This window comes from Rhipicephalus sanguineus, chromosome 10 (assembly GCF_013339695.2).
Source record: "Rhipicephalus sanguineus isolate Rsan-2018 chromosome 10, BIME_Rsan_1.4, whole genome shotgun sequence".
Taxonomy (NCBI): domain Eukaryota; kingdom Metazoa; phylum Arthropoda; class Arachnida; order Ixodida; family Ixodidae; genus Rhipicephalus; species Rhipicephalus sanguineus.
In genome coordinates this window covers 130,540,392-130,562,377 of record NC_051185.1, presented here as the reverse complement: position 1 = coordinate 130,562,377, position 21,986 = coordinate 130,540,392, and the positions used below count along the sequence as shown (strand labels likewise).

At 49.4% G+C, this 21,986-nt stretch overlaps 1 protein-coding gene across 3 annotated transcripts in view; it reads right to left on the bottom strand.

Annotated features, from left to right (window-relative positions):
* Positions 1-21,986, bottom strand: part of LOC119372450 (calcium-dependent secretion activator) — a 1,123,203-nt gene that overhangs the window by 642,313 nt on the left and 458,904 nt on the right. For all 3 annotated transcript variants that reach the window (XM_049419575.1, XM_049419577.1, XM_049419576.1), the window contains one exon: positions 18,307-18,430. In XM_049419575.1, coding sequence (XP_049275532.1) covers positions 18,307-18,430 — 124 coding nt within the window. The remainder of the gene's footprint in view (positions 1-18,306; positions 18,431-21,986) is intronic.

The following is a 21,986-nucleotide window of genomic DNA, read 5'->3' as shown; positions in this document are numbered from 1 at the left end:
AGCGCGGAATCGAACCAGGGACCTCTTGTTCCGCAGCGAGTGGCGCTATCCACTACGCCACGAAACGCAGATCCTCCACGTAGCTAACGGCGAGCGTTATATACATACCCTTTACCGCTGGACGGACTCACAGACGGCAGGCGATAATAAGCTTTCTTCATTACCAGCGAGATGGCGCTAGCAGCGCGACGGGCGCATTTAAAAGTCGTCGTCGAGCTCGCTCGCTTCTTATATTTGCGCAGCGAGAACATTGCCCTTCCGTTGTCTGCTCGCGCGGTTTTCTCGCGGTGAGGGGAACAGGAATGTTTCACGCTTTCACCGTGATGTCCGCGCTCATGTTACCGAGCGTACGAAAGTCACTCGAGCTGAAGGGACGCCGCTAAACGAACAAACAGAAGATGAGCGCGAACTATCAAGTGTCACAGCTCGACAGTTGAAGCACGCTAGTTTCCTTCGCTGCTTCGGCCGCCTTTGCAACAGGAACGCTGTTCAAACTGAGAGTATCCATTGGCGAGCCTCACTTCGTATAGCATTAATTTCTTGCTATCGCATTCATTGCTTCGCCCTTGCGGCGAAACTGTGACTTTTTATTTTTGCACAACACTTGAAAAGAAACACGCTTCTTTTCCCCTCGAAAGTACGCATTATCTATTTATGGAAATAACAGTACTGTATTGAGTGAGGAACACTTAACGTATCGGCTGCTGCGATGCCACGTGCGTCTGTTCAAGTGGTCTGCTTCCAACGCATCGCTCGTTTTCTTGTGAAGTCAAGTCAGAGGAGCGCGACGGTGCGTCTACTTAGCTTCGCCGTCGTTTTGCAGCTGATTTGAACGAGTTTTGGTAAGACGCGCTTATCAAACAAACGTGAACTCGATGCAGTTTGCTGCACTGACACGGGACGCTACATCTGTGCGCAGCGGTGAGTGCACGACGCTTTGCTAAAACTGTCAAATACAACCTGTAAAGCTGCAGCGTCGCAGCAAACCCAGAGATCTAGCGGTCTTCAGCCTCTTTGAACAACAAAGGCGCTGCTTGAGTGCTTTGAAACGCACCCCACTACCCACGCTACCCACGCCTCGCGAAGAACGAAACTGAAACTGTAGAAAAAAGATCCGTAAACAGTTCGCTAGCTAACGCTATCCAATCCGAAGCCTGTACTTCCAATCATTCCCATGGTGGTTGAACGATCGCAGCGCCAGTTTCCTCTCTAGGGTATTGTATGAAACTCTCCCTCTCTCTCTCTCTCTCTATATATATATATATATATATATACATATATATATATATATATATATATATATATATATATATATATATATATATACATACCTTCGCATAGACACACATGTGCACATATATAGAAGGTAGGGGCCCCGCTTCTAGCAAAAGTGGGCCCCCCTGCTGTAATGACCACTGGGGCGACGCATGTATACGTAATAAACAAAAGATAAATTAATTAAAACTTGAACGTGCAAGGGCTTAAGGGGTAATGGCAGTGCCAGTGCAAGTTGTCGAAGCGGAAACAGTCCCCCGTAAAGCTTTTAGTCAATGCCGATTTAGCCGCGTACACGTCCTTGGCGTGAACGTAACGGCGACGCAAGCAATGACCCCCACAGTTAAACGCCATGTGTGCTACACGCTTTTATTTCAAGTCGAGAGTTTGGCGGAAACCCGCCTGGCCGGGGAAAGACATAGACGAAGGAAACACAGCGCCGACCAAAAGTAAAAATATATTCTTAAAAAAGACGTTTCGGCTCCCACACGGGAGCCTTGTTCACAATGAAGTTAGAGCGGGAGAGGTTTCCAGGTGTCGTCTACAAAATCCCTTGCACAGATTGTACACATGTTTATATCGGTGAGACCGGCAATTTCAAGAGAAGGTTACGCGAGCACTGCAATGACGTGAAAAACAGAAAGGTGACGTCAAATGCACTCGCCGAACATGTCGTGTCCACGGGCCATGCGATCAACTGGGAAGATGCTTCCGTCATCGCCACGGAAAAAAAACTCTTTCCACGGCTTCATCTCGAATCATTGTTTATTCAAACCACTGCGCACACGCTGAACAAGAACTGTGGTAATCTTCCGCCTGTGTATGCCCGTTGCCTCAAACATGTGATTAGACAACCTTATAAGTAAGCGAACTTGCTGCACATTCTTCATTGTGAACAAGGCTCCCGTGTGGGAGCCGAAACGTCTTTTTTAAGAATATATTTTTACTTTTGGTCGGCGCTGTGTTTCCTTCGTCTACGCTTTTATTTCGTTGAAAAAAGACTTCAAATGAAGCCTTGGCCTTTACCCCAAACACGATAACAAGCACGGCGACTAAAGACGCAAATGCGGTATTTACGGCAACGCAAGAGTCGAAATTCACAAAGGCAATCTAACAACACTTCGCCGTACTTCTCTTTGAGTCACAGTTGCCATCGTTACAGCAGACGGTGAAGGAAAGTGGCGGCGAAAGTTTCGCAAAAAATTACAAATGACCTTATTTGTGATTAATGTCCCTGTTTTGTTTTGGGAAACTGTAAAATAACGATTCCTTTATTTTAAGTTTTATGTTGAATCTGGCATTCTTTGTTTTAATACCTAATAGGTACTGCTCAGAAACATCACCTTCGAGATGCACATTACTTCTTCGTATAGACTCCGAGATGAACGCGGTGGGGTGTGCGATTTAAACACTACATATATTGTTATGCTGACGCTGAACTCCGTGCCTTCATAATTTATTTTATCTAGCTTTGCTTTCTTTATTTCTATATCAGTGCAGTATTGCAAAATAAGGTTTATATGCGTTAAAATTATTGCCATTGTTTAGGAACTACTTCCTGTGTAACGCGGAGACATGCAAAATATGAGCAATGCGGCCTCGTGGGCGGAGCTTATATTTATTCTTAGGCTGTCACCGACTATAGATGATCAGAGCAACGGATCCCTGGATAGATCAGAATTCTTCGATCTGTTTGGGCTAAATGGTCAGTCTACCGCCTACACACTAAAGACGTCCTCTGGAGTTGAAGAGACTTCCGAGAGACGAGTTTCTGGTTTCCTTGTTGAGGGTGTCAACGGAGGGGAGAAGTTACCACTCCCAACTCCCATAGAGAGCAACAAGCTACCAGACAACGGGAGTGAGATTCCTGCGCCCGAGGCAGCACGGAATCAAGCTCACCTCAAGGCTATAGCTGAACAAATCCCCAGCCTTGACCCAAATGCAGAAATTCTTCTCCTCAGCAGAGACATTCTGCGAGTACATAAAGTCCGCCAGCAACGAAATGGTCCTACGGATTCACCATTTGCCCAAAAACTCGACCTTGGCTGGGTAATTGTGGGCGATGTCTGCACTGACCGCCAACGCACATCCGACTGTGTCAACAACTTCAAAACCAACGTACTAGTAAACGGTCGCCCTTCCTTCATAAAGCTCTGCTCCAACCACTTCCGTGTCAAAGAAAACCTCTCCGCTAAGTCAAACAGCACGCGAACTTCCCAACTTGTTTTTCGTTCATCATCCATACAACAATGCTATGATGACGGCGCCGACGCGTTATTCGAGGTGACTAAGGAAGACAACCAACCTTCTCTTTCTATGGAGGACAGGAAGTTTTTCAAAATCATGGACACGGAGTCTTTCAAAAACAAATCGGGCAACTGGGTAGCGCCCCACCCTTTTCGATCCCCGAGACAGCGACTTCCTAACAACAAGAAACTAGCTCAAACTCGTCTAGCCACTTGAAACGCACGCTTTGGAAGAAACGAGAAGCATTGAAGTCTTTCGTAGCATTCATGGAAAAAAATGTTCGAAAATGGCCACGCGGAAGATGCTCCATCCCTAGCTGAAGGAAAAGAGTGCTGGTACCTTCCTATCTTTGGCGTGTGCCATCCGCAGAAGCGAGGCGAAACTAGAGTCGTGTTTGATTCTAGCCCCCAGTATGACAACACATCGTTGAACAGCGTTATGCCCAGACTTCACAAATAGTCTCTTGGGTGTGCTCATCCGCTTCAGAAAAGACCTCATCGCGGTGACAGCAGATATACAACAGATGTTGAACTGCTTTAGCGTGCGCGAAGATCATAGAAACTACTTGCGGTTCTTGTGGTTCCGCAGCAACGACATCCAAAACGAGCTCGTAGAGTACCGGATGACGGTGCACATTTTTTGGTAATAGTCCATCCCCGGCCGTTGCAAGCTATGCTCTTCAGAGGACAGCTCGGGAAGGGGAAGAGGAATTCGTCACGGACGCCAGGCAGTTTGTGGAAAGAGATTTTTATGTTGACGATGGCCTTAACCCTTTGCGGTCCGTTGTCGGGCAGCGCCCGACAACGCAACACGGCCGTAGCGGTCCGCTGTCGGGCCCCGCCCGACAAGGGTGTTCGTGGTTTAAATTTTGCTGTTTTCTCACCGCGAGTCGCGCGCATTTTTTGTATACATGAAGGGCCATCTCTTGAGGAATAAGTGAGCTTTGTTTGTTGAGGTTTTACTTTTTTGACACTAGGGTGCAGCACTATGATCAGCACGGGGCCTAGAGCGTACCCACTCGCGCGCGCGGTTCGCTGAGAAGCATGGCCACGTTTTCACCGCGTGCGTTTTACGGCGGTGCTTTTAGCGAAAGCGAGGATGACTTTAGTGAGGAAGAGAATTACGTGCCTCCACCAGACAGTGATGACAGTGATTCGACAGAAGTGAGTGACGAAGACGACGACGGCGGCGGTGGAAACCTGCAGTAATAACCCTGGCCTGCACACAGGGGAATGCTTTGAGCGGTATCATACGTTGCCCAAATATCACTAAAAGAGTTGCCTGCAGAATGCAGGAGCAAAAATAAATATCCTGTGCGTTTCTCTTCCACAGCTTGTGTTTTTATTCGCGGCGCCAGAAACTGGCGAAATAGTTTCGGACCGCTAGAGCCGGAAAGTGGGTAAAGGTTTTGGACCGCAAAGGGTTAAGTCCCTTCCCACGCAGCTAGAAGCTATCAGCCTGTTGAGACGCACGCAAAGAATGTTGGGAGCTTGACACGTTCGCTTCTAACAGCCCTGCAGTGATGGAGGCGTTTCCAAGGGCCCACCGAGCAAAGGACTTGAAGGATCTCGAACTGGGCGTCGATGCACCACGCATTCAACGAAGCCTGGGAGTATGCTGGGATCTGAACGGAGACGTCTTTACCTTCCGGGTTCCAAACCAACAGAGACCATTCGCCCGGCGTGGCGTCTTATCAACTGTGAATAGCTTGTACGACCCCCTAGGATTCGCGGCTCCCGTCACCATCAAGGGAAGCTCTCTTCTCCGTGAGCTTGTCACAGAGACCTGTGACTGGGACGCCCCACTTCCTGGTGAGAAGCGAATGGAGTGGGAAGAGTGGAAGGATTCCTTGAAAGCGCTTGAGAATCTCCATGTGCCTCGTACGCATGTACCCGTTTCGCTATCTGCGGTGAGTCGGAGGGAAGTGCACATCTTTTCGGACGCCTCAAACAAAGCAGTGGCCGCCGTGGCATATCTGAAGACCACTGACGACAATGGTGCGTGCCATATAGGGTTTATAATGGCTAAATCTAAACTGGCGCCACGTCCTGAACATACTGTTCCTAGGCTCGAGCTCTGTCCGCCGCGGTGGTATCGCGGTTACGGTGCTCGGCTGCTGACCCGAAGGTCGCGGGTTCGATCCCGGCCGCGGCGGTCGCATTTCGATGGAGGCGAAATGGTAGAGGCCCGTGTACTTAGATTCAGGTGCACGTTAAAGAACACCGGATGGTCGAAATTTCCGGAGCCCTCCACTACGACATCTCTCATAATAATATAGTGGTTTTGGGACGTAAAACCCCAGATATTATTATTAGGCTCGAGCTCTGCGGTGCAGCCTTGGCAGTGGAGCTGCCAGAGCTCATACAAAGAGAAATGGATATTACATTGAACTCTGTAGATTTCTACAGCGACAGCAAGGTCGTCCTCGGCTATTGGCCGCGAGCACTTACGGAGTCGCCCTCTATCAGACGCGCCGCGATTGCGTGCTAGGTAGGATACCACCGGCGCGCTCCCCATAGGTTTTGCTGTCGGCGCTCTATAAAAACACCTCGCGGAAGTCCTCCAGGGCATTTCTTTAAGTACTTTTGAAAGGAACTGTGTTCTTTACTGTCAAAATAATCATTTTCGACGAACTGAAAGCACACGATAGTCTACAGTCGCTGTCTCTTTGCAGAAAACCGAGCACCCGCTTCACGCGGTCACCGCGTTCGAGACCCCTGAACCGGCCTCTTCCGTGAAAGGTAGTAACTCGCTGAGTACAAACTATGTGAAATATCTCGTTAGAGTAGACTGCTTGTGTAACCAAACGGAGCATAACAGAAAGAAGCCTCAAGCCAGCGATTGCACGGGTTCGCGACGACTGACGGTGCATCTGCATGTATGAGCGTCTGCATGTATGTTCGTACTGGTGGTTTCGCTTTTGCTACGAGCACGTTTTGGCACCGCGCTGTGAACTTTAGGCCGCAAAATATGAGAATTTGTGAGTACACAAACAACTACTGTTGCGCTGACGCTATCAGAGCAGTTCAAAAACAATTTAGTTACAACTACGGCTTCAGTGCGCATGCCAACTTTGTGATGTGCTGTCCCGACGATTCAGTGTTTTTTTTTTTTTTCGGTCTAAATTCGTGTACGCTTCAATTTCATTTGACAAGTTGTCTCGCACTGCGTATTGATCGGTCTTCTCAGCGGGCAAATGCCGCTGCTTCTGTTTCTTTATTCAGTGCATTCCTTTCGTTTGGTGCTCACACAAAACGTGAGCAAATGCGACTCCTTTTTCTAATGCTCCTTAATTATCGATCCCTTTGCATTCCAGTGAACTTGCCGCTCTCAATCATCAAAAAATTCATAGACTAAAGCTTCACCACTTCGAGATTGCAGATGGAAGGAGAAACAGTCTACGAGACCGAGAATGTAGTAGCATGCAACGCCAAGGAAAAGAAAAAAAAATAGTAACGTTTGCCGGACCTGTTCTGAAAACGTCGGCTGTGAACTAGGACCCACATGAACTTGAAATAGCGGTGAATAAAATGGAAGTTATTGCAGCAACCAGCAGCCGCAAAACAGGATAGTAATTATTTGGTCAGTAACCCAGCAATTTTGGCAGCAGTGTCGTGTCTAACGCCAACAGGGTGGCATCTTTTCTACGTAAATAAATGAGGCTCCAAGAAAATACATGGGGTTGGAGAGGCCTAACCTGAGTTGGAGAGTAACACAAATAAATTTGGGCTTTTTAGCACATAGTGTTTCCGTCAGGAACGCAAGCTCGACCGAAAAAATGTTATTGCCAACATAAATGCAGCACACAGCCGCAGCATTTGACTCTCGCTAGTCCACCAGCAAACGTCGCGTGGCTTATGAAGGCGAAAGCTTTAGATCCCTCTTCAACGGGAAGATTGACCGTCGGCGGCGTCAAGACGAGTGACGCAAAAAATAATCGTCACGTGATGACCTCACCATATGACGTGATCATGATGTCACAGATCTAAATATGTAACTTCATTATGACGTCACCATGACGTGACATAACGGGATGTCACATGATGACGTATTCACACGACATGGTCCCTTTGCATTGCCTCCGTGATCGGCCCACCGATCACGGAGGCAATGAAAAACTTATGTAGCTTATGAAGCAGTGCAAAACTTATGCGGCTTATGAAGGCGAAAGCCCTAGATGCCTCATCAAATGAAAAGATTGCCCGTCGGCGTCCCGCGTCGGCGGCGTCAACACGAGTGATGTAAAAAATAATCGTCACGTGATGGCGTCACCGTATGACATCATCATGACGTCACAGATCGCCAAAATATGTAGCGTGATTATCACGTCCCATAACGTGAGGTCACATGATGACGTATTCACACGTCATGGACGCTTTGCATTACCTCCGTGATCGGTCACGAAGGCCGTGCAAAACCGCATTAGGTGCAGAACGCTTTTGGAGGGGGGCGCGGGAGAATCAGTACAACTACTGACAAAAAGAAGATGGCTTTCGCCTTCTAGTCATCTTTGACGAATGCATAAGGGACCCTGTGAGTTTTTTTAATTCAACGTATCTCAACAATGTCTTGCGCATCTGCAGCCGATTTTGTGGACGCTGAGCACGGTGCCGACGATCAAGAGGTCGCATGGGAGGGTTATGAGATGGTACCGCACGCGGTAAAAGGTAGCACCTTTTCCATTCTGTGGCAGATAAGCATCATTTGCCGGCGGGAAGCGCGCGCGAGCCATCGTCTCAGTGCGCGCTGTCTGCTACTCACCGAACATCGCAGGCCCGACGCAGTAACGAAAGTCAAGTGCTTGTTGCACACAAGACTCATAGCCGATGGCTACTTGCCGGTTCTTAGCTTTACAACCCATGCTTCACGCAGTTTCTTGTCCCGCGGTTACCGGTGCAGGCTGACACTGGGCTCATTGCGTAAGCCCCGCAGTGCGGCACCGAGCGGTAGAGCCACATGTTCGTCGCTTTCGGAGGCAGCCGCTCTATTACAAGGGTTTCAATTCAGTAGAAAATAAGAGAGAACTTCCGAATTTGAACAGACCGCAGCGCATGTGGCATTTGAAACTCGTTTTCAAAGCACGCGGCACTGCTCCACAAGCAGTTGACGCGGCCGCTGAGACGTGATCCTGCCAAGCACGTCACGCCGACGGTGGCGCCGGCGTTTCCAGTGGTGGGCCTCGAGGCCAATATACACAATGAGACGAGGAGGTTCTATGTGTACGTCAGACCGAGTGCCAATGATTAGGCGATCGACTCGGCCAGATCAGTGGCATTATGTTCCGACAAATATTAATCCTGCAGATCTTGGCGCAAGGTTCTTGCCCGCGTCGAAGCTTCACGAGTCAGGATGGCTAACTGGCCCAGAATTTCTACGCCGCCGCGAAAAGTGTTTAGACATCCTGCAGGGAAGGTTTGAACTCGTCGGTCCTGACAGTGATGCCGACGTGATGCCTCAAGCAACCAGTCTTGCAACCACTGTGAGCATGCGAGGACTTGACGCCAGTAGGTTCGAGCGCTTCTCAAGTTGGACGTGTTTGACACGTGCGATAGCAGTTCTCGTACGCGCAGCGAGCAACTTTCATGGCGGCAGGTCTGTTCAGGACAATGGTTGATTGAGTTCGATGCGACCATCTGCAGAACACATGACTCGAGCAAAGGCAGTCATAATCCGTTCAGTGCAGCGCGAGGCATTTTCTGAAGAATTGAAATGCTTAGATCAGGGGAAGCGCATCGCAAAATTGAGCCCACTGCGGAAGCTCGATACATGGGTTGATCCCAATGGTCTGCTGAAGATTGGTGGTCGCCTAAGCAGAGCCCAGTGGAGCCAAGACGAGTCTAAACCCATTATCATCCCTGGAAACCATCATGTGACCATGCTCCTTATAAGGCACTACCACGAGGAGGTGAAGCAATAAGGTCGACACTTTATTGAGGGAGCTATACGAGCAGCCGGCTTCTGGATCATTGGGGCTAAAAGACGAATCTCCTTGTACATTCACAAATGTGTTACGTGCGGCAAGCTGCGGGGAAAGCAACAAGAACAAAAAATGGCAGACCTGCCCACAGAGCGGCTCAGCACAGAGCCTCCTTTCACTTACGTGGTTCTCCATGTTTTCGGACCATGGCAGGTGACGGCACGTCGAACTAGAGGCGGTGAAGCGCACAACAAGCGTTGGGCTGTATTGTTCACGTGCATGAGCGTTCTAGCAGTGCACCTCGAAATCATGAAATCCATGGACACCTCAAGTTTTATAAATGCCTTGAGAAGATTCTTCGCCATTAGGGGGCCGGCAAAGCAGTTACGCTCTGACTGTGTCACAAATTTTGTTGGAACGTGCTCAGAACTGCAGCTGAACGTGCGTGGCCAAGACTCAGAAAGAGTCAACACGTTTCTATCAAACTTGGGGTGCACTTGGGCATTTAACCCTCCGCACGCCTCGCACATGGGTGGAGTGTGGGAAAGAATGATCGGCATAGCCCGCCGCATCTTGGACTCGGTGTTGTTAGAACACTCTCCCGGCCGCCTCACCCACGAAGTACTCACTACATTTCTGGCTGAAGTTACGGCCACCATAAATGCAAGGCCTCTCGTTCCAGCCTCTACAGACGTCGAGTGCTGAGACATTCTCACACCTGCGATGCTCCTGATCCAAAAGACAGGCGCGAACACTCTGGCACCTGGTCTCTTTGACTGCAAGGATTTGCACAGACGTCTGTGGCGCCAAGTTCAATGGCTCGCCGATTGTTTCTGGAGGCGTAGCGGCGTGACTTCTTTACCACGCTGCAGAGTCGCCGTAAATGGCAGTTACCCAGGCGGAACAGCAGGTGTGGTGACCTAGTGCTTCTCAAGGACAAGAACGTCCACCGCAATGAGTGGCTTATGGCACGTGTAGCAAAAACGTTTTCCAGTGCGGATGGGAAAGTGCGAAAGATTGAGGTGAAAACGGCAGCCAGCTGGTGTAGTGAAGACGTTCTCCCGACCAGTGACCGAGACTGTTCTCCTCATAGCCCAGGAGGACTAATGCACTGTATTCCTTACAGCCTACTTAGAGTGGTATCATGTGATACCAGGCGGGGAGTGCGTTGGAACCATTTATCGGGGCCATCGCAGCTGCGGTTTCGTTTCCGCTGCGTGGTCTGTCAACCTTGTGCGGACCACTTTGTGTTCCCTATTCTTTTCTCTTTTGTTTCCCACTGGTTTTGCACTGTGTGGCAGCACCGCCTTTTTACGGATGGTTATAATATTAAATATCAGTTTTATTATCTGTTGTCGCCGTCCATCATCTGCCCGAGGAGTGGCCGCTACAGAGACGCGTGCCATGGAATCGGAACAGCCATCATAATGGTTTAGTAAAGCTGCCCATGAGCAGCAGCATGAACAAACTGTGCAGCTACATAGGTGCACATATTGCCTTACAAACATGCAGCAGGTAGTTAAAACAGCAAATTGTAGCATAGTGGGTGTTTCGCAACTACAGCTGCAGTAGGCACACTAAGGCAACAGCCAATGTCACACGCTTAGACACTCCTTCCCTCACGGCACGGCTGAGGTGTACATCTAGAAGCGAAGCACGGTAAGCGACTGACAAGGCCATGCAAATGGGGCCACATAACACTACCACATCCCACTATTAAAGCTGTGTCCTCCAAGTTTTTGTAACGTCATTGAGCAAGGTTGCGAGCGCTGAATAGTTAGACAGAGTGAACAATTAATAGGTAACTAGCATGTTAATAATGTGTTACCACTAGTTACACTGTTATACACAGTTGTCACAGAGGCACTATAGTGTATATTACCTGACTCGTGTATAACCTACACCCAAAAAAACAAATGTGTGTGGCTTATACACAAGTATATATACTAAGCCTTTCTTTCAATGCACTTATTACTGCGAATGCTCTTATTAAAAAATTGGCCGCGTATCTGCGTGCTACGCTGCAAATCCCACCGAAAGACGATAGACGAGCGCTGCGTGAGATATGAGCGCCATCTGGCATACGTGGGGAAACATGAGCTTGTGCAGAGGGTTTCCTTCTTCCGTGGCAGAGGGCGTTCGTCGCCGTCATAGCGTTGAATTTTCAACGCAGCCGCATTTTCAGCGCAGCTTAAGAAACTAGGGTCTTTAGAATTACGTATCTATGTATTTTCTGGTAAAGGAACACACCACCTAATACTTACGTAGCGATGTTGCGCCTCAGATATGCGTAATGTTTGCTTTTTGATCGACAATGTACACAAGTATGAACGAACACACCAGTTAAAGATGGCTGGCCCTTGGGCAAGTGGTTCAACTTTGACCAGGTGGTTGAATCGGGTGACAGACAGACAAACAGAAAGACAGACAGACCAAAATTTCTACGTTTAAGTGCCCCAAGAAAGACTATCGTCCTTAAAAATAAGACTGCACCTGTTAGGCCAACTTGCTGCCCAGCTGGTGACAACATTGTAAAGGAGAGACCAAGTGATCTTGTCTGCTTTTGACACAAGATCGTGATCTCCCTGCTGCATCGAGTGCTATAATATTTGGCAAACGTGTTCACAGAAGCCACGTCTACATATCAGCAATTCAGAAGGGTTTCTGCTCGAGCGAGTTGGTCATCCATAATCGTAGCGTGTCCACTATACACTACAGTACCACTGCGAGAACTCTCTTCTATGTGCACGGCACATATGAGAAAGAAACACGACGCACACGTAGACAGGTTAATCTCTACGTGTGTCATGTTTCTTCTTTCCGCGCTACAAGGTCAGGAAAGTTTCCTTAATCTGTTCAATCATAATCTGTTGGCTTTTTTTTCTTTTATTGTGACAGCAATTATATGGACAGTCTCGGCTGGTTTCTGCCGTCGCTGTCACCGCCGTCATGCACCGTATATATACATACATATTGTTGCGAATATATTTATAACTTATTTACAGTGTAGGATGGTCCAGCAGTCAAGATGGCGGTTGTTACTTCCAGCACACCGACACGTCGTCTGCCTCTTCTTCGCCCACCTCACCATAGTCATAGCTGCAACCCCGCTACATCGACCTCCGGCGGCGAAAGCGCCGACTCGGCGCCTGTTAGCAGGTGATGGGCGAAAGGTACGGCTTCAGGCGAGCGACGTGGACGACGTTTGAAGACGTAGAGGGCGCCGTAGGGTCCAGAGGGGCGATGTCATAGGTAACCTCAGTCACCTGGCGTAGCACACGGTAGGGGCCGGAGTATTTGGGCAGAAGTTTTTCGGCCAGGCCAACATGCCGAGACGGAGACCACAGGAGAACGAGGTCACCCGGACTGAAGCGAACGTTCCGGTGGCAACTGTCGTATCTATGTTTCTGGCTGAGTTGAGAGTCCAAAAGGCGTCGATGGGCGATCTGACAGGCCTTTTCGGCTGTGCTGATAGCGTGGCGAGCATATTCGGTGGAGATGTGGTCAGGGATGGGTACGAGCGTGTCGAACGGCAAGGTCGGTTCTCTTCCATACAAAAGGTAAAAGGGAGAATATCCAGCAGTGTCGTGGCGCGAGCTATTGTAAGCGAAAGTGACAAAGGGTAGAGCAATGTCCCAGTCGCGATGATCAGTCGAGACATACATGGCGAGCATGTCAGTGATCGTGCGATTCAAACGTTCTGTGAGTCCGTTGGTTTGGGGATGATAGGCCGTTGTAAGCTTGTGCTTGGTTGCACAAGAGCGAAGTAGGTCCTCGATTACCTTGGATAAAAAGTAGCGGCCTCGGTCCGTGATGAGTTGACGAGGAGCGCCGTGATGTAAGATGACGTCTTGTATCAAAAAGTCGGCGACGTCTGTAGCGCAGCTGCTCGGGAGAGGTCTCGTAATGGCAAAACGGGTAGAATAATCCGTAGCGACGGCGACCCATCTGTTACCGTTGTGAGAAAGTGGGAAAGGTCCCAGAAGGTCGAGGCCGACACGAAAAAAAGGCTCAGCAGGTATGTCTATGGGTTGAAGGAGCCCGGCGGGGTGTACAGCTGGCCGTTTCCGGCGTTGGCACGACTCGCAAGAAGCGACATAACGATGTACGGAACGGTAGAGGCCGGGCCAGAAAAAGCGTCGGCGGACACGGTCGTACGTTCTGGCAACACCAAGGTGGCCGGCCGTTGGTACATCATGTAGTTGCTGAAGTACGGTCGAGCGGAGATGAGTGGGTACTACAACTAGTAGTTCCTGTCCCACTGGGCGCATGTTCCGGCGGTATAAGATACCGTCTATGACGACGAACATGCGAAGCGAACTGTCCGTCGAGTCAGTATTCAGGCGGGTGGTTAGATCTCGTAGGGACGCGTCACGCTGTTGCTCGTCACCGATGTTGCCGAAAGCAGAGAGCGAGGAGATACAGATGGACGTGTCATCCGTTACGTGGTCTGGATCGTCAACGGGGTACCGAGAAAGACAGTCGGCGTCTTGATGTAGACGGCCGGACTTGTAGACCACTGTGTACGTGAATTCCTGGAGGCGCAGAGCCCAACGAGCTAGGCGCCCTGTTGGATCTTTGAGTGCTGAAAGCCAGCATAGAGCGTGGTGGTCTGTGGTAACGGTGAAAGGTCGACCATATAAATAGGGGCGGAATTTACCAACTGCCCATACAAGCGCCAGGCACTCGCGCTCAGTAATAGAGTAATTGCGTTCGGCAGGGGAGAGGAGCCGGCTGGCATACGCAAGAACTCTATCATGACCGGATTGACGCTGGGCTAACACAGCGCCAATGCCGTAACCACTAGCGTCTGTGCGGACCTCGGTTTGAGCAGACGGGTCGAAGTGGGCGAGGATCGGCGGTGTGGTGAGCAGCGTAATGAGGCGGGAAAAAGCACTGGCTTGGTCAGGACCCCACCAAAATGGCACATCTTTCTTGAGAAGATCAGTGAGGGGGTGGGCAATATCTGCGAAGTTTCTCACGAATCGTCGGAAATATGAGCATAGGCCCACAAAACTTCGAACGTCTTTGGCACAAGTTGGTACGGGAAAATCGAGGACAGCGCGAACTTTGTCGGGATCGGGTCGGATGCCAGATGAGTCAACGAGATGCCCGAGAATAGCAACTTGGCGATGGCCAAAGTGGCATTTCGATGAATTAAGTTGTAGCCCAGCCGCACGAAACACTGAAAGAATGGACGAAAGTCGGTCGAGGTGAGACTCAAAGTTGGGGGCAAATACAATGACGTCGTCCAGGTAACACAGGCAGATAGACCATTTAAAGCTGCGCAAAAGCGTGTCCATCATCCGCTCGAACGTGGCCGGCGCATTGCACAAGCCGAACGGCATGACTCTGAATTGGTAGAGACCGTCAGGCGTTACAAAGGCAGTCTTCTCACGGTCGAGGTCGTCTACGGCAATTTGCCAGTAACCAGAGCGTAGGTCTATCGAAGAAAAATAGGTAGCACCATGAAGGCAGTCCAGGGCATCATCGATACGAGGAAGCGGGTAGACATCCTTTTTGGTGATCTTGTTTAAATGCCGATAATCCACGCAGAAACGCCAGGTGTCGTCTTTCTTTTTAACTAAGACTACAGGGGAAGCCCACGGACTCGAAGAAGGCTCAATAATGCCTTTTGTGAGCATCTTGTCGACCTCCTGTTGAATAACCTGGCGCGCTGATGGTGAAACTCGGTAAGGACGCCTGTGAATTGGAGCTGCATCACCGGTATCTATGCGGTGCTTGACTTGCGAGGTTTGACCTAAGGGCCTACCGTCGAAGTCAAATATGTCAGAGTAGATCATAAGGAGATCAGTGAGGTCTTTAACTTGAGAGGGCAAAAGTTCTGAGGCAATCATCTTGGTGATGTTGTTGTGCAGTGTAGAAGAGGTGACTGCGTCGACTCTATGCGGGTTCGGAAAGACGACAACGGGCAGTTCAGGTGACACCGATGAGATCTGGCACTCGTGCGACGGTGACAGAGTAGCAAGAGCAATGCCTTGTGGTAGGACTTGAGGGCTGAATCCGAAGTTCAGAAGAGGAAGGCACGTCTTGTTCGCTGTAACAGTTACAACTGTGTACGGAGAGGAGACGCTGCGGGCCAGTAGAACACTGGGAGAAGGAGAAACCACGTAATCACCATCCGGTACATTGGGATAGGGTTCAACAGCGACGCAAGTTAGGGCTTGTGGTGGCAGACGAATAGCCTCAGCACACGAAAGTTTGGTCTGAACCACCTCCGACACGTCGGCGGACGCAGGCAAGTCGAGTTGTACAACACCGGCCGAGCAGTCAATGACAGCAGAGTGGTCAGACAAGAAATCGAGTCCGAGGATGACATCATGTGGACAATGAGCGAGAACATGAAACAGAACGGACGTCTGGCGGTCGGAGAACCTCACACGTGCCGTGCACATTCCGAGTACAGCCGGAGTTCCTCCACTAGCAACACGTACAAATAGGGACTCGGGCGGCGTAAGGACCTTATTTAATCGTGCACGGAGATCAGAGCTCATAATAGAAATATGTGCGCCAGTATCAATGAGGGCAGTAACAGGTAGGCCATCCACTTCCACAGCAAGCAGGTTCTGGTCCGTAGTGAGGGTCAGCAGAGGGTTTTCAGGTCGGGGGTCGAATGCAGCGTCACCTCCGGGAGCTGCATTGCTCAGTTTTCCGAGTATGGGCGTCCGGTAGGGCGGGGCGACGAATGGCGACGGGGCTGAGGTGACCGGGAGCGACGATCGCTTGGGGACGGCGAACGGCTGGAGCGTCGGACCGATGTCGCAGGAGCCTCAGCGTATGGTCCACCGTCACGAGCGGGAAACTGCAGGGGCCGGTGGTTGTCGTCACGTCGATAGCCAGAAAACGAGCGAGATGGAAAGGTGCGAGAACGACAGTAGCGAGAAATATGTCCTACACCGTGGCAACGAAAGCAGATCGGCCTGTCGTCCTGCGTTCTCCACTGGGCAGGATCACGATAGCGGCGAAACATTTCCGGTGCACGAGGAGGCGTTATGGAACTGACACGAGGTTCCGTCAACGAACACACCGGCTGCAGTCCGACATTCGCAAGCTCTTCCCTCACAACCTGCTGGATCAACGAGATCGTTGGTCGAGGATCATCAGATGGCCGCGTCAGGAAAGATGGTGGCGACGCCGCCTCGATTTCTCGGCGCACGATGCGAACTACGCTCTCGTTGGTAGGCGGTTGACCGCATGGCGGCTGAAGGTCCTCGCAAGATGATGTAGCGGCCGTGTTCGGAAGTCGCACGAAATGCTGGGCAATGCGGCGACTCTTCAGTTCTTCGAACCGGCGGCACTCTTTGATGATGTCGTCCACGGTGGAGCAGTCTTTAGACACTAGTAAATTGAAAGCATCATCCGCAATTCCCTTGAGCAAGTGGCTTACTTTGTCACCCTCTGACATGTTGGTGTCGACACGTCGGCAAAGGGCCAGGACGTCAAGGATGTAGGAGACATACGATTCGGTTGAAGATTGTGCCCGACAGGAGAGTTCTTTAGAAGCGGCCCGCTGGCGTCCGACGGCTCTACCAAATAGGTCACGAAGCTTCTGTTTACAGGCATCCCAACTGGTTATGTCAGCTTCATGAGCCTGAAACCACGTACCTGCTGTTCCGCAGAGATAGAAGTCAACGTTGGAAAGCATCATTGTAGGGCCCCACCGGTAGACCGCTGCAAACCGCTCATACTTCGCGATCCAGTCATCGACGTCAACGTGGTCGGTGCCGCAGAAGTTACCGGGATCGCGGGGTTGAGTCAATACGACCGGCTGTACCGGAGGCGCGGTCGAAGCGGCAGCAGCAGAGTTGCTTTCTGTTGACATATTGCGGCTGTCCAGGATACGTCCGCTGCGGAGTTCCGTCTTGCGTATTACCCAGCACCACCACCAAAATGTTGCGAATATATTTATAACTTATTTACAGTGTAGGATGGTCCAGCAGTCAAGATGGCGGTTGTTACTTCCAGCACACCGACACGTCGTCTGCCTCTTCTTCGCCCACCTCACCATAGTCATAGCTGCAACCCCGCTACAATATATATATATATATATATATAAAGTCCCAAAGAAAAACAATTAAAAAAAATGCTTCCGAAGCGCGGAATCGAACCAGCCACCTCTCGCTCCGCAACGCGTGGCGCTAACCACTACGCCACAAAGCGTAGATCCTTCAGGTAGCTAACGGCGATCGTAATATACACACCCTTAAGCGCTGGCAGAACTCAGAGACGGCAGGCGCTTATAAGCGTTTCTTCATTAACAGCGAGATGGCGCGAAGAGCGCAACGGGCGCATTTAAAAGTCGTCGGCCAGCTTGCTCGCTTCTGTAATATTTGTGCAGGGAGAACCTTGCCCTTCCGCTGTCTGCTCGCGCGGTAGTTGCTGCCGGGGGGTAGATGTTTCTGCAGCGTAGCAGCGCGTCCATCACGGGCCGCTTTTATTGCTATCGCATTCATTGCTTCGCACTTGCGGCGAAACTGTGGCCCTTTTTTTTTCTGTTTTCACTGAGATAGGGGTGAAGTATGTATATGCTGACTGGAAGAATAAATTACATTTGGTAGTTAGTGCGCGCCGTGGCCTGCGTCCTTTCTTCGTCCGGTCTTTTTAGAGCTGTTTTTCTACTGGCAATCATGAACCAACCAGCCCAAATGCGTACCCTACTGTTCAAAAACTGTTTAGGGCCACAACACCTCTACTACCATAGAACCTGTTGATTGCAGTGATAATAAAGCTCATTACATAATGCATGTGAAAAAAGCGATACGTGTTAGACTTGTTTTTGTAACATGTCACGCTACGCCTGCATCCCACAACTTGTGACGTTTTTCATAGTGCAGCTCGGCGCTCACCTTTGAGCTTGGCCTGCTCTGAGATGCGGGTGTAGTTGACGAGGGCCGCATTCTCCAGGCACTTTTTAATGATGGCACGCACCTCCTCAGGAGGTGCTGGAGTCATCACGTCCTTCATCAACACCTGCATGAGTTAACCATGAATGGACACATGTTGTCCACATGCAGTGACGGACACTAGCAACAGCAGCGCTGCTCTTATGGTAAGTGTCCCAATGCCCTCTTCACATTTGGTGATCTAGACAAGCCAATAGGCTGTATATTCGAAATCTAGAGCACCATCTGTCGACAATGCTGCACGCGCTGTCCACCATTTTTCATTGGATGTGATAACGAAACCGACTGCACAATAGAGCACTTCAGCTGCTGGTTTTTCGCCTTAGATTTGCAGTGCCTTCCCATGGCTTCATGCATAGTGCAGGCAACGAGGAAACTGTGGCTAAAGTGGGAGTAAATAATCCAGCAAACTTGCTAGCTTCTGCGACCTGACAACATGTTCTGACCACGCAAGCATGCTAGTGCAGGGCATGACACGGCACTTGTGTGGGCTCCATCTGATATACCAAGATCAGATGGAGCTTTCATACAGAAAAGTTAGAGAGGACTGTCAGGCACAACAGCTCAAGCACCCATGCCACTTATTTGCCACAACTGCCTCATGAAAGATGTACATTCCGGAAGTTTGTTACTGTTGACAATAAGCGTGAAAATTGCATGGGCTTAATTCACGCAGCAGCGCAAACAAGCACATGGACGGTGAAAGCGAGACAGGACACTTGCTTGTTTGCATTACTGCGTGAACTATGTACTACAACTTGCCTGTCCTTTGGGATGGGCTTGCAAATGCTGTTATGTTGTGCTGACACAATTTGCACAATGTTTTCAGTAAATAAGACATATTACTGTGACTTGAGAAATCAAGTGCAGGTCACAACTTCCCACAGTACAACAAAAACACACCATCAGTACAAGTGTGGCTCCTGTACATTTCCACTGGATGGCACAACTCCTGCCACAAATTATCTCAAAAAGGTCTACCCTACCATCTAGGTGCTATATGCTGTCACCCAGGGCGGCCTGGCTAAAAATGTGATATTGCAGCACAGATGCCGCATTTTTTCGTTAAAATCTTCACAAAAGCACCTGCACAACATCTGCAGCAGCTAGTAACAACTGCGAAATGACAGCAGGTAACATCCTCTGGCAGTGATGATGTGCCTCCTCTTCTCACAAGCACATGACGACTCAGAATGCAGCCCCAATCCAAGGGAACTCTGTCATGATGCAGTGGAAACAACTATGCCCTAAAGACTTACTGTGTGCAATTTCTGCTTCATCATTTGGCTACCACTACAATAAAGTGCAGTGCACAAATGAAAAGAAGGAATAAACGACAAACTCACACAGACAGATTGACAGCACATACCTCTAGTCGGAGGTTACTGGTTGCAGTGCAAACTTGACACAAGGACAAAAAAAAAACACAGAGAAGACACAAATACATCGCTACTAGCTACAACAAACTCTTATTTTTTTCAGACCTGACCACCCTATATTGGGCGCGAGGCCCGCCACAAGAAAAGCGGGCGCCACCGTCCGCGTCACATACTAGGCAGGATCAGCAGCTTCACCTACTTCGGAAGCACCGACGCGCTGAAAACAAAATTTTAGAATGCCACCTGCATTGTAATTCTGAATAAACGGGGAGGTTTTCTCGCTTCGGCTGTGTGCTTGACAACACTTCAAAGCACTGTAATATGAAGTCGCTGCCAGTGGCGTATCAACTTGTTCGTGAGTGGGGGGGACCTGTGTGTATGCGTGTGTGTGTGTGTGTGTGTGTGTGCGTGCGTGCGTGCGTGCGTGCGTGCGTGTGTGTGTGTGTGTGTGTGTGTGTGTGTGTGTGTGTGTGTGTGTGTGTGTGTGTGTGTGTGTGTGTGTGTGTGTGTGTGTGTGTGTGTGTGTGTGTGTGTGTGTGTGTGTGTGTGTGTGTGTGTGGAGAGAGAGAACTTCACTTGCACAGCGGCAGAAAAGAAAGCAGGCACAAAAACTTATCTGCTCATGCCCAGGTAATAAGCGAACCTATGAATCCGGCACGCGTGGGGGTCTACGTAAAAGATAACTGTTAAACCATTTTATTTCTTCTTTATGCAACTTACCAGACGGTTGACTCACACATGCAAAACCACTATTATCGATATGTCATGCCTCAATCATTACGCGCGTTTCATCATTCCTGTGCCGGTACAGAACTGTGCATTGATCGAATTGAGGCGTGCACTTAGACTCTTGGCAAAGCGAAAGAAGATTAGAAGGTGAGCCTCCGGTTAGCGACCTCTTATGTTCCAATAACCTATGGTTAACACAGCGGCTCGTCTGTCCTGTGTAGAAGCAGCCGCAGCTAAAAGGAACCTTACACACCACACCAGTACGGCAGTCAGTGAATTTGTTGGTGTGTTTTATGAAACAAATGTCGGTCCGTTTCTTCTCTGTTACTCGCTCATTCTTTCTCTGCACAGCGTAAAGAATCTTAGCTAGCCTATTAGCAGCCGTAAAAACAACTCTGTATCTACTCGCCACTTTCCTTAGCACGTGATATACCCAATGAATGCAAGGAATACCTACGACGCGTTTTTTTCCCTGTCGCTTTCTGCAACCATGCTCGGACTTATAACCTACATCTAAAAGACGCGTAACCTGTACGTCAAAGCTGGCACTCATTTTGTGCTCACACGATTTGCTGAGGGGAGACTTAAGGCATGACACGGCTATACCACTGTTTACAACCTTAGAATGCTTCGACGAAAAGTTTAACATCAGTTTTGAATACCTAGAAGCATAGTGCCAGCATACGTGTTTCCTCTAAAACGCTAAAGGGGCCCTTTTCTAAGTAACCATTCAATGGCTTCTCTAAAGGAGTTGATTGCCTCATGAATAAACCACCGCAAAAATTTTTACAATCCGTCAAGTAAGAGCGGAGGTTTGTCGCATGCTGTAATTGCTCTCTCCTTTCTCTCATCCCCACGAGCGCGGTGTAAGCTAAGCACAAGGGAAAGAAGTCGCGTCGTCACCTTGAGCACTCTTTTTTTTCTTTTATTGCACGGCAAACCTTCAGTCAGATCGCGAGTGCGCATGCGGGCACGTGACACCCTCTCGTGGCAGGTGCAGTAACTATGCAGTCAACGATGCTCAAATAAGCCAATGGCCGTGAATTTGGGTATATGGCGCAGTCATTAAAGTATATGGCATCATTTTTAGAGAGAAGAAAGAGCGATTTTTAGCTGACTTCGAGAATCAATTGAAAATTCCACGCCGTGTGGCGTGCTATAATATTTGGCTCGCGTGTTCTCAGGAGCCTCAACTACCACTCGGTAGCGTTTTCTGACCATGCTGAAAGTGTTTCAGGGTCCCTTTAAGGAATTGTCTAGAAATTGTATTCCATTTCTTTAACCAGCACATGTTGTAAAATGTTTGAGCACATTATATTCACCAACCTTGTCAGTTTCCTAAAATCAAACTCTTTCTTCTCTTCAGCACAACATCGTTTTAGATAACATTATTCATGTGAAACTCAGCTCATATCATTTAATCATGTACTACATCAAGTTCTAGACCGATCATCAATCATCGATTGCATATTTTTAGATTTTTGTAAGGCATTTGACAAGGTATGTCATAAATTA